The sequence below is a fragment of the Sceloporus undulatus genome, unplaced genomic scaffold (assembly GCF_019175285.1).
Source record: "Sceloporus undulatus isolate JIND9_A2432 ecotype Alabama unplaced genomic scaffold, SceUnd_v1.1 scaffold_16, whole genome shotgun sequence".
NCBI classification, from domain to species: Eukaryota; Metazoa; Chordata; class Lepidosauria; order Squamata; family Phrynosomatidae; genus Sceloporus; species Sceloporus undulatus.
Window position 1 is genome coordinate 665,306 of NW_024802938.1, and position 14,154 is coordinate 679,459.

At 41.4% G+C, this 14,154-nt stretch overlaps 1 protein-coding gene across 1 annotated transcript in view; it reads right to left on the reverse strand.

Annotated features, from left to right (window-relative positions):
* The window catches only part of LOC121917363 (origin recognition complex subunit 3-like), a 61,386-nt gene that overhangs the window by 22,081 nt on the left and 25,151 nt on the right, over positions 1 to 14,154 (reverse strand). The window contains exons 9-11 of the mRNA XM_042443268.1: positions 13,317 to 13,430; positions 9,477 to 9,610; positions 5,382 to 5,445 (exon numbers count right to left, since the gene is read on the reverse strand). Coding sequence (XP_042299202.1) covers positions 5,382 to 5,445; positions 9,477 to 9,610; positions 13,317 to 13,430 — 312 coding nt within the window. The remainder of the gene's footprint in view (positions 1 to 5,381; positions 5,446 to 9,476; positions 9,611 to 13,316; positions 13,431 to 14,154) is intronic.

Consider the following 14,154-nt stretch of genomic DNA (forward strand, 5'->3'; position numbering starts at 1 on the left):
TGGTTTTTATTTTAGCTTGAGCTTTGGTGGATATAAACCCATTCTTCAAATGTAGCACAGGTAATTCATGCTATTGGCAAGGTATAAATCTCTTAAATCTAGCGCATAGCACACAGTTAACCTCGTTTGTTTTCAAGATAACTTTAGTTTAACTTGATGCAGTGGCTCAAGTGGTTAAGATGCTGGTGCCCGGGTGCGGCATGGTGGGGTGAGCTCCTGTCACTAGTCCCAGCTTCTGCCAACTTTGTAGTTCGAAAGTATGCAAATGCAAGTAGAAAAATAGGTACAACTTCTCAGTGGGAAGGTAACAGTGTTTGGTGGAGTCATGCTGGCCACATGACCGCCAAAGCAGTCCTTGGACAATGCTGACTCTTTGTCTTAGAAATGGAGATGAGTACCACCCCCTACAGTCAGTTAAGATATTCATGTCAAGGGACTACTTTTACCTTTACCTAAACAAGCTACGGCATATGTGGTGCTCATGGATTTGAAGCTAAACTTTATCTCCTGACACCTGACAGACTGGAAGCTACATTTTTTCTCCATGCTTTCTATAAAGATAAAATTAAAAATATGTGACTTTTCAAGCTCTTATAATATTTCTCCTTGTACATATATTTTTTGTATGAGCCAGAAAACCTAGTGCCACAAAATAACAAAATCTCTGGAATAATGCTTGCAATTCTCAGTTGAAGAGGCTAGTCTTCTAAAGAGATAGCCCATTTGTCCTTGTCTAGCAGGACTATCTAATCTGAGGTTATATCCTCCTGTTGCACATATTTCATTTTGCAAGATCTTCAGAGCTTTGCAGATTTAAGGCAAAAATCCATTTGTATGACATTTCCCCTAAATTTTGTGGGTACATATGACAGATAATTTTTACTAGGTTCTTTTGTTTGATGGCATTGGGCTGTTTTGACAGGATTTTCCATTAACCTCAAACATGGTTATAACTTTGAAATAAAATATGTCAATTCCCAAAGAAGGGAGATTTAATTCAGCTTTATAAAATCCTTTTCTAAGTTAGAAAAATGTAACATTGAATTATTGGTGCTTTTACTGCTGTTGTTTTCTACTTTATCTTTCTATGGATGAACGATTTCTAGCAGTTCAAGATGAACTCAAATCTCCACAGACTTAGAAAGAGGAGGAGGCTGATCTTTCAGAAATAATCCTTCACTTCTAAGATAGCAGAGCAGCATTTTAATGCATATTAGATTTAAGTCTTTTAAGAAACATTCTGCATTACTTGTGTCTGTTGGGGGAGCAGTGTCTTCTGTTTGGTTTGATAGTTTTTTTACCTAGAAAGCTTTCTTTACTTCCAGCAGCCAGGAATTCATGTCTCTTTCAGTACCACCATCTGCTTTGCTAACATTCACAATTTTGTCGATCACATAAGTAAGAATCTAAAACTGAGGGTAAATCTTACTAAATTCAGTTGTTACTTCTCAGTAAATAGGTACTGTGTTGGACTGGCTGCAAGGATCATAAGCAAGCTTACCAGAGGCATGTCTATTCAGTGAGTGGACTGGTTTACACATGACAACAAACTACTGGTATGTCTTGCACTTTTATCTTTCCTCCATATACTTGTTGCATTTCAGTGATACCTCTCCATTAAGTTAACCGAAATCTCCTTTATAGCTGAATCAGAAAATCACAGCTGGTGCTAAAGAGGAAGTAATGAATTGTTGTACATGAGGTGAACAGAAAGGGCACATTCATGGACTGTTGTTCACATGAGTAAGCAAACTTAGGCAGGTTACAGACCGCCGAAATGCGGCGGTCTGCTGCCGCCATCGGTTGCTGCATCCAGGAACCGCAGCAGCCAAACGGCGCGGTTCCCAGATGCAGCAAAGAAGGAGCATGAAAATCACACTCCTTCTTGCTCCCTGGAAAAGACGCCGCGAGGTGCTAGTCACGGACTCGCGGTGTCATTTCCGGGGCATGACGTGCGGACGCAGAGCGTCCGTTACATCAAGATGGCAGCGGCCGTGTGGAACGGCCATCGCCATTTATTACGGACTCAGTCCGTGGTAGGGTTAGGGGCGTCAGGAAGAGACGCCCCTTTCTAACCCTAGCACGGACTGAGTCTGTCCTAGGGTGCCCGTTTATAACGGGCCTTAGATTCTCTTTGTCAGTCTAGCAGAAAAACAACAGTCTATACTCTATTGCTATTGCATAATTGTTGATTAATTGTTTACTGATTTGTTTTCAAATTCTGTATCATATTAATTGCTTTGAGATACAATTCTTGCCAGACAAGGAAAACAGAAATATTTTTATTAAATAAATAACATAAGGAAGATTTAATTTATTTTGTGCACCATACACAGAGGCTGCTTTCACAAGTTTAAATGCAGAATTATGACAACCTGATAAGAGATTGTGTCTAACACTGGTTGTGTCACTTGATTTTTTTTTCTTGTCTTCCTATCCGCTTTTGTCTCAAACTTGGCACTGAAGCACCAAACACATTTCCATAGCAAGATATGTACTTCTCCACTGTAAACCATATTTTTAAATAAAAAAAACCCCATGGTTCAGAATTATCATGACATAGAATACTTTGCCTGGGCAATGTCTCAAGAAAACAATGCTCTCCCTTTTTAAAGTTTTCAAATACACATATACGGTATTAATTTTTAGTAGCAGGTGAGGCAGCCCAAAATAAGAGAATAGAGAGCACAAATTCAATTCAACTATTCCTGATTTTACACATGTCCCCTAATTCTCTAATTCTAAACCATTCTTCCTTTTCCTCAAAGGAAACTCTGATAGTATCTTATTGGAGATTTCTTTTGTTGTATGTGTTTTAAAGTGGCAGATCCTGAGGGAGCCTCTGAATATATATTTTTAAAATAAAGAAAGGAGGTTAATTTATCTTGTGTATTTTTCGAGTATGCTTACTACTATTCCCCTTTCAAGCCACAGCTACAATAATATTTTCATTGCTAATAGATTGATTGAAGTTGGTTAACTTCCCAGAAATATGTATACTAGGGTTAGAACTAAGGTGTGTGTGCTCTCTCTGGGAATGAACATGGCCCAACATCACTATTTTTATCTTTGAAACAAATCTTTGAAGCAATTTAGGCTGACTAGTAGTACATGTCCGAAGATAACTTCACAGATATATGAGTCCTGGTCACTCCAGTCTGTGTCTACCATCCCAATGTCTATACCACACTAGAACTATCAGGTCAGGTGGTGGTGAGGTGCCAGTCTTTTATACAGTATACGGACATTCTGTACTTAACTGTGAATTCCAGTCCTGGTTGAGGAAAGGAGGCCAACTAGACCCAACCCGACCTATCCTCCTTCTGTACAGAACACTCCCTGCTTGTTTTCTGCTGCTCCAGAGACTAGGACCTGAAACAATGAATGCAAGCTACAGGAAAAGAGATTCCACTTCCACATTAGGAGGAACTTCCTGACAGTAAGGGCTATTCGACAGTGGAACAGATTCCTTCCTCGGAGTGTAGTAGAGTCTCCTTCCTTGGAGGTCTTTAAACAGAGGCTGGATGGCCATCTGTCAGGGATGCTTTGATTGTGAGTTCCTGCATGGCAGAATGGGGTTGGACTGTATGGCCCTTGTGGTCTTTTCCAACTCTATGATTCTAGGATTTTAACTTCATTTAACACCGACTGAATCCCCACTCTCTGCCTTGTCTTTCAAATGACCAGGAGCACCTCTGCCTTGTCTAGATTACGTTTCAATTTGTTTGCTCTCATCACCATTACTGATGACAAGCACCAGCATGCTTGGATTGAGATGGAAAGTAGTACAGCTGGGTGTCATCTGCCTATTGATAGCACTGCATGACAAAATTCCATGTCCCCCATGCTATTTACAATATTCAGGAGTCTGCCAGCACCAGCTTCTGCGTTTGCCCATCAACAACAAATGGAGCCACTGTAAAGTAATGCCTCCAATTCCCATCCCAATGAGGCAGCTCAGGATACCATGATCAATGATACTGAAAGCTGCTCAGAGATCCAGCAGAACCAACAGAGTCACATTCTTCCTGTCATCCACCAAGGCCATCAAAGCTGTTTCTGTCCCTTAACCAGGCCTGAATAATCCATTTCATCCAAAAATCCCTGGAGCTGAGGCCAGATCAAGATAAGATCCTCAAGTCCAAAGATATATAATTTGAATAACGAGGTCAAGATTATCCATACCATAATATTTCTCATTTCTATGTATGGTTGTGAAAGCTAGATAGTGAAGAAAGCTGACAAGAAGAGAAATCAACTCATCTGAAATATGGTGCCAGAGGACAGTTTTACAGATACCATGGACTGCCAAAATGACTACAGTAATATACTGGCCACATTATGAGACAACATGAGTCATTAGAACTGATAATGGGAGATTGTAGGAAAAGATGGAAATATCACAGGTGGGCAGACTTAATGAAAAAAGCCAGAGCCCGAAGTTTTTAAGACCTAAGCAGTTACTGAGGAGAGGTTGTCTTGGAGATCTCTCATTCACAGCTACACTGTAAGTTGAAACTGGCTTGAAAACAATAAACAATACAGTGGGCCCTTGGTATCCACTGGGGTTTGGTTCCAGGACCCCTGTGGATAGCCAAATCTGTGAATGCTCAAATTGTATTATATGCAAAGGCATAGTAAAATTCTGTCTTTTATATAAAATGGCAAAATCAAGGTTTGCTATTTGGAATTTATATATTTTTGGAATAGTTTCAAGCTGTGTATACTTGAATTCATGGATAAAAAAATCCATGGATAGGGGAGGAGGACTGTACTGTTTTTTTTTTTCTGTTTATGTCAAACAGAACCATGACACCAAATTAGGGGGAGTAGCTAATACCCCAGAGGACAGGATCAAGATTCAAAATGACCTGAACAGACTAGAAAACTGGGCCATAGGTAACAAAATGAAATTCAACACGGAGAAATGTAAGGTACTGCACTTAGGACCATTGATCTAAAGGATGGAGCAAAGGAAAACAATGCCAAGTAACCTACAGTATTCCAGTAGGTGTAACTGTTTGTGCTCAAAATAAAGGATGGACGGATGAGAAAGTAGAGAGGGGTCAGTGATTCCTGGACGGATTACATGTTTGCCTTTCACCAAGGGATCGTTCATTTTCTTAAAATAAGAGTTAAAGTACTGTACAGTACTTACACTGACCTGTGGATAAATCGACTCAGGTTTTTGGGGGACAATTTTTTGACTAAAATTTCTAGACTTATATATGAGTATATACAGTAATCTTGCATAGTTTAGGCTGAAATTATTGAATGTAAAATGCAAAATAATGTACTTTTTAGTATCACATTGCTTTACATAGAAATATTACAGTTATCTGGAAGATGAATTGTTTAGATGTTTTAATTTTAAAAGTTACCTTTAAGCCTCTGTCATCTGTCAGCAGTACGGTCTGCTGGTTTGATACCTGCCTTTCAACAAACCTAAAGAAAGGAAAGGAAAAGGCTAGTTTCAAAATGTGTATAATCTTCTTTTCAAAGAGATTTTGCTTCAGAAAATTACAGTGGGGCCTAAGTATCCACGGACTTGCCATCTGCAGATTTGAGCATCCGCAAAGAGCAAGCCCACACGGTTCCCAATGCAGTGCATGCACACAGCTGCACAACCATTGGGGACAAAGAAGTCCTCCTTCCCTCCCATCTTCCTTTCCTCCCTCCCTCTCCTAGGCTTCTGCCCCAGGCTTGGCTTCGGGGGCAGAGGCTGGAGCCCCATCAGCGAGAGGGAGCTGGAGCTGGCATGAGGGTCTTGAGGTGTTGGACCTGGGGGCAGGGGGATCCTTGGTCCTGGCACCAGCTCCTTCTGGCCAACGGGGTTCCAGCCTCCGCCCCTGATGCCAAGTCCGGGACTGAAGCCTTGTAGGCGAGGGGGGAGGGAAGACTTCAGTCTCATTGTTTCTAATGGCGGTGTGGCCATTGGGGTCGTTGGAACTTGAGCATCTGCCCATTTTGGTATCAGCAAGTCGGGTCCGGAATGGAACCCCCGCAGATACCTAGGGCCGACTGTATTTGATAATATTTTGAAACTCGAGTTCATGTACTAGGTGCTGGTCCACTGTGCCGTGGTCCCAGCAGGTGGTGAGAGGTCCTCCCTCCATCCCAACTGCCACTGCTGTGGCATTTGAGAGAGAGAACAGCAGGCAGCCTCTTCTGAGATTTAAACAAACTAAGATGATTTCAGAAAGACTACAATGATTAATAGCAATGACAGAAAGCTCATAATGAAGAATGAAGGGGAACAGAAGAAGGTGAGGCAAGTTACAATAGGGAAGGTACATAAGTCTACCCTTGACCATTGAAAGACAAGAACATTTTCTTTTCAAACTGTATTGGCAAGTGCATGTGTTTGCACAATATTCTTGTAAACATATATGTTCATGCATGGAAAACAATGAGTTGTTGGTTAGGTTAGAATCTCTTTGTGAAAGGGAAGGTGACTTATAATTCTCAGGACAGTACCAGTAAATGAAAGTCTGTTTAACAAAAGCACTGATTAATGATCCACTGGTTGAAAAAAAATGTGGTTGCATTAACTAGTAACACTAAAAGATTTTGTTGTGTGACTTCAAGTCATTTCTGATTTATGGCAAGCCTAAAGGTGAAGCTATCACAGGGTTTTCTTGGCAAGATGTGTTCAAAGATGCTTTTACCTTGCCCAAGGCTGAGTGAAGATTCAAACCCTGGTCTCTATGTAGTCTAACATTCAAACTGCTACATACATTGGCGCAAAGGATACACGACCACAAATGAAACCACTTATGGTCCAAAACACACTGCAGAAATAATCCAATTTGAGACTGCTTTAACTGCCCTGGCTCAATGCTAGACAATTCTGAGAACTGTAGTTTTGTGAGACATTTAGCCTTCTGTGTCAGAGAGCTCTGGTGCCACAATAAACTACAATTCCCAGGATTCCCTAGCACTGAGCCAGGGCAGTAAAAGCAGTCTCAAACTGGATTATTTCTGCAGTGTGTTTTGGACCTTAGTGACTACTGTAATACTGTTCTGGATCTTTTTTCTGAATGTTTCACACTGAAATCACAGGGCCACGCATGAAATCTTGCCTAGCTCATTTTAACTTGAATTCACTGTATCAGAGACCCCAGGGCCTTCCCATCTTACTCTTTTTATTGTCCTCAGCCCCCCCCCCCACCTTCCCTTAAACCCACTTTTTCGTTGCTTACCACCAGGTACACCTAGAACACTTTCAGCTATGAAGTATTTCCCCACTCTCAAGCAACTGTACTTATTATCTAATTATCTGCTTTATTTACTTACTGATGGCCATTCAGAATCCCTAAGTGTACCCCTGAAACAAGCCAAACTACTCTTCAAGCTGGTACACATACTGCTCTTGCCTTCTACTAGCTAAAGTTGTTATCCATGAGTGATTCCAGGCTCCCCAAAAATGTTTTTTAGAACAAATATCTCTTAATTCTCCAAGCTCCTGAGTATCTATAGTTAGAACAATATAACAGAGCTATGAGATTAATGTGGACTCACTTCCAAATTATGCCACCCGTAGAGTCAAGCAACTGATTAAAGAGAAAATTTATATTGCTTCCAAATGGGCTGATCTTCTTGCACTCCCGAACTCTTCTTTTTGGTACCCATTGTATAAGACATTGTTTGGGTTAGATCATTACTTTCATAATCTTACTCTGGCCCCTGCTAGAAAAGCATTTACTGCTCTAAGGTACCAATGTATGCCTTCTGCCTATTTGATGGGCAGATATACCGTATATACTCATGTATAAGTCGACCGCAGGTTTGGGGGCCAAAATCTTGGATTTTGATATGACTCTTAGATAAGTCGAGGGTAAAACTTAGGGATGTGTAACAAAAGGGCTTTCTAAACCGGCATTTGGGACGTCCTCCGGACGTCCCATTTTAAAAAAGGGGCGTCTCTTTTAGACGCCCCTGGGCCTAGTACGGACTCCGTCCGTACAAGATGGCGGCGCCCTTTCTACATGGGCGCCGCCATCTTTGCGTATCGGACGCTTAGCGTCCAGACGTGTCGCGCCGCTGCTGACGTAGCGAGCGCGCCCCTGGCGCCTCGCTACGTCGCAAATGCGACGCAAAAAGAAGCTCCATTTTGGAGCTTCTTTTTTCGGTCCGCGCAGGAGTCGGGCCGTCTGAAGGCTCCGGCTCCCCCGCGGACCTTCTGGCGGCGGCGGCAGAGCGCCGCAAAGCGGCGGTCTGTACCCCGCCATTGGTTCTAAAAGATGAAGCAAAAGAAAACAGTGCCAGAGAACTAGCAGTGATTAATTTCTATAACTTTATAACTTTCCATAAATTTCCTTTGTATATTCAATCACTTTTAGCTTGAATGATGCTGTGTAAGAAGCTCTCATTTTCTTTGCACAACTCATTTTGTAGAGAGCAAAAGCTAATTTTCCTATTTTGAAGTACCTACTGTTTTAATAGTGGGATGGATGGGAGACTTTTGCTTGGATTTATTGCAATATCACACACATATAATAAAGTAAAGAAAAACCTGCCTTTCTGTACTAGAGGTACAGTGGTGAAAGAAGTACAGCAGAGAGAGGTAAGATCTTTGTCCCTCTGAAGAGAACACAGAAGTAGCACCAACACTCTACTCTCTCTGGAGGCCTTTTGCAATGCCTGGATGGAAAAAAGGAACTACAGTGGCCCTTTGAGGCTTTTCTGGTGCAGCAGAGAAGCGGCCACTGTCTGCCAAGGAAGGGAAGTACCAAAAAAGCCACTGCCGGAGCTGTTTGTTTTTTTTTACTGTCAGGCATTGCAATAGAACAGACCATTGGAGACTTCTTCAGCAAGAAGGTTGGGGTATCCCACCAGGGTATCTTTAACTATTAAACAAACCCCTATCACCTCTCTGTTTCTCTTGCCATTCCTTCAGAATTTATATGTTTGTGCCGACAGCACTTCTGATTACATGCTGTTACAAAGGCAAATCAATTTTCAAATTAAAATGCAGCTTGCTTCTTCAGCACAACAACTAGTGCTGAGATTCCTCAAGTTGTATATACAACGTGTCCCCCAGACATGGGAGAGCCTGAATAAAATACGTCCATTTTTAGGCTAGAAGATGTCAGGTTCTACAGTTGGATCTATGCAGTACACATGCAAACTCCCAGCCTAAGATAATATCATGCACAATTATCAGGTTCACATGTACAGTTGCCCCTCCGTTTGCATGGACTTCAGATCCACCACCCTCGCTTACACGCAAGGAGCAAACGGACGGGGTTAAAATGAGGGGGGGGCGCCTGAAGCGTGCGCCCATAGCCGTTCGTGGGCACGTGCCCCCATTAAACCCTATGGGACTTGAATATCTGCGAGTTTCCATTTTTGTGGGGGGGGGGTAGGCCCAGAACGGATACCCCCCAAAACGGAGGGTTGACTATAGTTATATACATGCAAATTTTATCAACTGAATACATGTTTTTATACGGCAGCATATTTTCATTTTTTACCTTCTAAAAGATGGCAGTCTTCGAATATTTTCACACTGACTGTGTGATAAAACATTAACTCTCTTCTTAGCTTCCTGAGGTTCACAGCATAGCACACTGAGTGGCTGGGAATAAAAATGCTCCAAAAGACACAGCTGTAGAAACAAAGTAGAGGCCTTATGCAAAATGTTTGGGACCAGGAGTGTTTTTGATTTTGGAGTTTACTGGATTTGGGGATATTTGCATGTATATAATGTGATATGTTGGAGAAGGGGCCCAAGTCTAAACATGACATTCATGTATGTTTCATGTTACCTTCACATAACCTGAAGATAATTTTATGAACAGTATTTTTAATAATTTTGTGCGTGAAACAAAGTTTGTACTGTATACACTGAACCATCAGAAAATAAAGGTGTCACCATCTCAGTCACCCAGGTGAACAATTTTAGATTATGTAGTATTTCAGATTTTGGATTTCCAAATAATAATAATAATAATAATAATAATAATAATAATAATAATAATTTATTTATTTATTTATACCCCACTCTTCAGCCAAGGCTATCAGAGCGGCTTAAGGGAGACTCAAGGTGTAGTCATAATGTATAATGATTCTGAGATCCGCAGTACTTTCAAAACTTACATATTCTGATTCAATCCTTAAATTAATAATGAATTGCATTTCCAATATGCCACAAGTTCCACAAAATGGATTACTGATTAAACAGGTCTACTAATACAGTGGGCCCTTGATATCTGATAGGGTTTGGTTCTAGGACCCCCTATGGATACCAAAATCTGTGGATGCTGAAGTCCCATTAAATACAATGGGACAGTAATGGTGTCCCTTATATAAATCAACATCTACTTTTTGGAATTTATAGTTTTTTAAAATATTTTTGAAGCTGTGGATGGTTAAATCGTGGATGTGGAGTGCCAACTGTATACTTTACTGCAGACAGAGATCAAAATCTGTGGCATATTTAGAGATACTGAAATGTTACTGAAAATACATATACAGCGTGCCCGCATCATATGCGCTATATGTGGCTTTCAGCATATGCTGAAAGTTGTGCGGGAGTGCACGGGGCGCAAGGGGTGGGGCTTCCCATTTAGATACCTGGGGCACGCACCCATGGCACGTGCGTGCACTGCCATGCTGCCACACTGCCGCATGCACGAGCCCCATTCACTTGAATGGGTCTTGAGCATGCATGGTATTTGTGTTCCGCGGGGGGGGGGGGGGGTTCCGGAACGGATCCCCCGCGTAAGCCACGGGCAGACTGTACATTATCCTACAGAAACACATATCATCAAACTTCTCTTTAATTCTGTTGAAAGACTGTTCTAAAGGCACTTTACTTCAGCAGTTTACTAGATTTATCATTTTGCATAAACACTTCCTGTTAATTCCACCTCCAGTGTGATATTACTCAAACAAATACTTTTTTTCATTTTAGGACTGTGAGACTCATACCTAATCCCCAGTTAAACTAGAAATTAGATCTGAACAATCTGGTCTAAATTCAAAAACTTGATTACTTGCAAAAAGCTGTGATGCCTGTAGCAGCTTCCTCGGTGATTTAATAGCTGCAGAAACATACACAGTGATGATCTGCTGTTTCCATTTAAATAAATGGGGCAGCCTGCTTGCACAAGAGAAAACCAGAGCCACTTGCTTCATTTTTATGCTTTTTCACTTTGTTTTGTATTGCTCATTGAATTTGGGAAAAAATCAATTAGTGCCTCTCTGATGATGCAATTACTCCTGTCAGCAAGTTAGAGAGAGTAAAGATTCCCCTTCATGTCTTTTACACATATTTCAAGTTATTTGTTTACCACCCACTTCTGTCTATACCAGAGACAGCATGTGATTATGAATCACAACTAAAATGTTTTCCCTGTATAACTTTTCAATTTTTCTTGGTATTCCAAAAATGTCTTATTTTTTGTGCCAAAATTTACAATCAGTTTTCAAAGCATATAATTACTGTAGCAAAATATGGCCAATGAGATACTTTGCTAACCTGCTTTAACATACCAAAAGAGGAGATAAACTTTTTCTGCCAGTTTTTGTTTTTATGGTACACTGATGAAAATATCATAGAATCATAGAGTTGGAAGAGACCACAAGGGCCATCCAGTCCAACCCCATTCTGCCATGCAGGAAATCACAATCAAAGCATCCCCAACAGATGGCCATCCAGCCTCTGCTTGAAGACCTCCAAGGGAGGAGACTCCACTACACTCCGAGAGAGTGTGTTCCACTGTCGAACAGCCCTTACTGTCAGGAAGTTCCTCCTAATGTTGAGGTGGAATCTCTTTTCCTGTAGCTTGCATCCATTGCTCCTGGTCCTAGTCTCTGGAGCAGCAGAAAACAAGCTTGCTCCCTCCTCAATATGACATCCTTTCAAATATTTAAACAGGCCTATCATATCACCTCTTAACCTTCTCTTCTCCAGGCTAAACATCCCCAGCTCCCTAAGTCATTCCTCGTAGGGCATGGTTTCCAGACCTTTCACTATTTTAGTTACTCTCCTTTGGACACACTCCAGTTTCTCAATGTCCTTTCGGAATTGTGGTGCCCAGAACTGGACACAATATTCCAGGTGGGGCCTGACCAGAACAGAATATAGTGGCACTATGACTTCCCTTGATCTAGACACTATACTTCTATTGATGCAGCCTAAAATTGCATTGGCCTTGTTAGTTGCCGCATCACATTGTTGACTCATGTTCAACTTATGGTCTACATGGACTCCTAGACCCCTTTCACACGTAGTTTCATTCAGCCAGGTGTCCTCCATCCTATATCTGTGCTTTTCGTTTTTTCGCCCTAAGTGCAGTACCTTACTTTTCTCCATGTTGAATTTCATTTTGTTAGCTATGGCCCAGTTTTCTAGTCTGTTCAGGTCTTGATCCTTTCCTCTGGGGTGTTAGCTACTCCCCCTAATTTGGTGTCATCTGCAAATTTGATAAGTATGCCCCCAATTTTGTCCTCCAAGTCATTGATAAAGATGTTGAATAGCACTCGGCCCAGGACAGAGCCCTGTGGGACCCCACTGGTCACTTCTCCCCAGGATGAAAAAGAGCCATTATTGAGTACTCTTTGGCTTCGGCCAGTCAACCAATTACAAATCCATGTAACAGTTGCCTTGTCTAGCCCACATTTTACAAGTTTGTTTGCAAGAATATCATGGGGAACTTTGTCAAAGGCCTTACTGAAATCAAGATATCTGAAATCAAATCAAAATATGAGTCTTCTGACACATTTTCACAAGGCAAAGGTGAGGTTCTTGGCTGCTGTAGCCAACACTCTGCAAGTACAGTCCAGAGCAGCTGAGTGGAGGATCACTCCAGGGCAGGCAGAGATTGCTGATGGCATCAATGACCACCACCTGCCTTTCCACAGTGTTAGCTGCGGGCACTCATCTACCACCCTCCCGGAAATAGAGGGTAAAAGAGAGAAGGCTCTTCTTCCTCCTAGCACAGTGGCTGCCCAAAGTTTAGCCTATTAAGGCAAGTCTAGTGATGATCACAAAATTCCACTTCAAGGTTTACCACCTCAGTTGCTGTTTGCAGTTTCTGATGATGACTTATAATAGTGACTATAGGGGGGGAAATGCTCTGCACATGGACAATTAGATGTCAGAGGAAAGTCTTCTGACTCATCTTTCTTCTTCCATGTCCATTTTGTTACATGCACAGAATTTCCTTGTCTGCAGGTGTATTCAACCACATGAACTCCAATCTGCAGTGGTATGATCAAGAAACAGACATACCACCTCATTGTGAGAATGGAAAGTTATACACCACAATAACTTTCAAAGTTAGTCAGCAGTTCTAATCTCTGCTTACCTGAAATCCCTTAATGAAGTTCTGAACAGAAAAATCATGATACAAAAATATGTTTATTAGCACTTGCAGAACTTTCTCACTAAGTTTAAAGGGAAATTGACTTGTCAGAAGAAGCTGAAACAGAGAAAAGTAAAGATGAATACATTATTTCTTTATGAGATAAGAATACATAACAATTGTTTTAAAATGGTTGTCAATGAAATCCAAAGCTTATGCGGTTTTCTCAATTGGAATCTCAAAAACAGCAGACACTCATCAATACTTCCCCACAGTATGTTTTGGGCACGTCCATGTTTTGAACTTCCACTCCCAGAATCTTGGCTACTCATCATGCTTGATAGGGCTTCTGGGAATTGAAGCCCAAAACATCACTAGGACCAATGGTTGAAAACTCACATAAAGGAAATGCAACTCAAAGTGCTAAAATTGCCCCAGAACACTGTTAGTCTCCAAGGCATTCACTGCCAGTTCCTGATAAGTTTCCAGGAAAGAAAGAAACCATTGTAGCCAGTGGGCACAAATATGATGCCAATACCTGGCATACTGGAGAATTATTGCTGGTCCCCCACATCAAAATGCCTGAGAAGCACTGTCCTAGAATATGTTCCCGAATCTTTGAAAATGCATATGGGTTCAGTAGTGGACAAATCAATTTAGCAAGTACAGTGAGCCATCCACATTCACTGGGGTTAGGGGCACAGGGCCACCATGAAAATGGAAAAATGCAAATTAAAAAAAAACACTATTTGTTTACCTATGAGAACACCTCTCTAGGATTCTCTGGGTTCTCCAACACAACTCTATGATCAATATCTGCCAGAGGTTGAAGACAGAATTA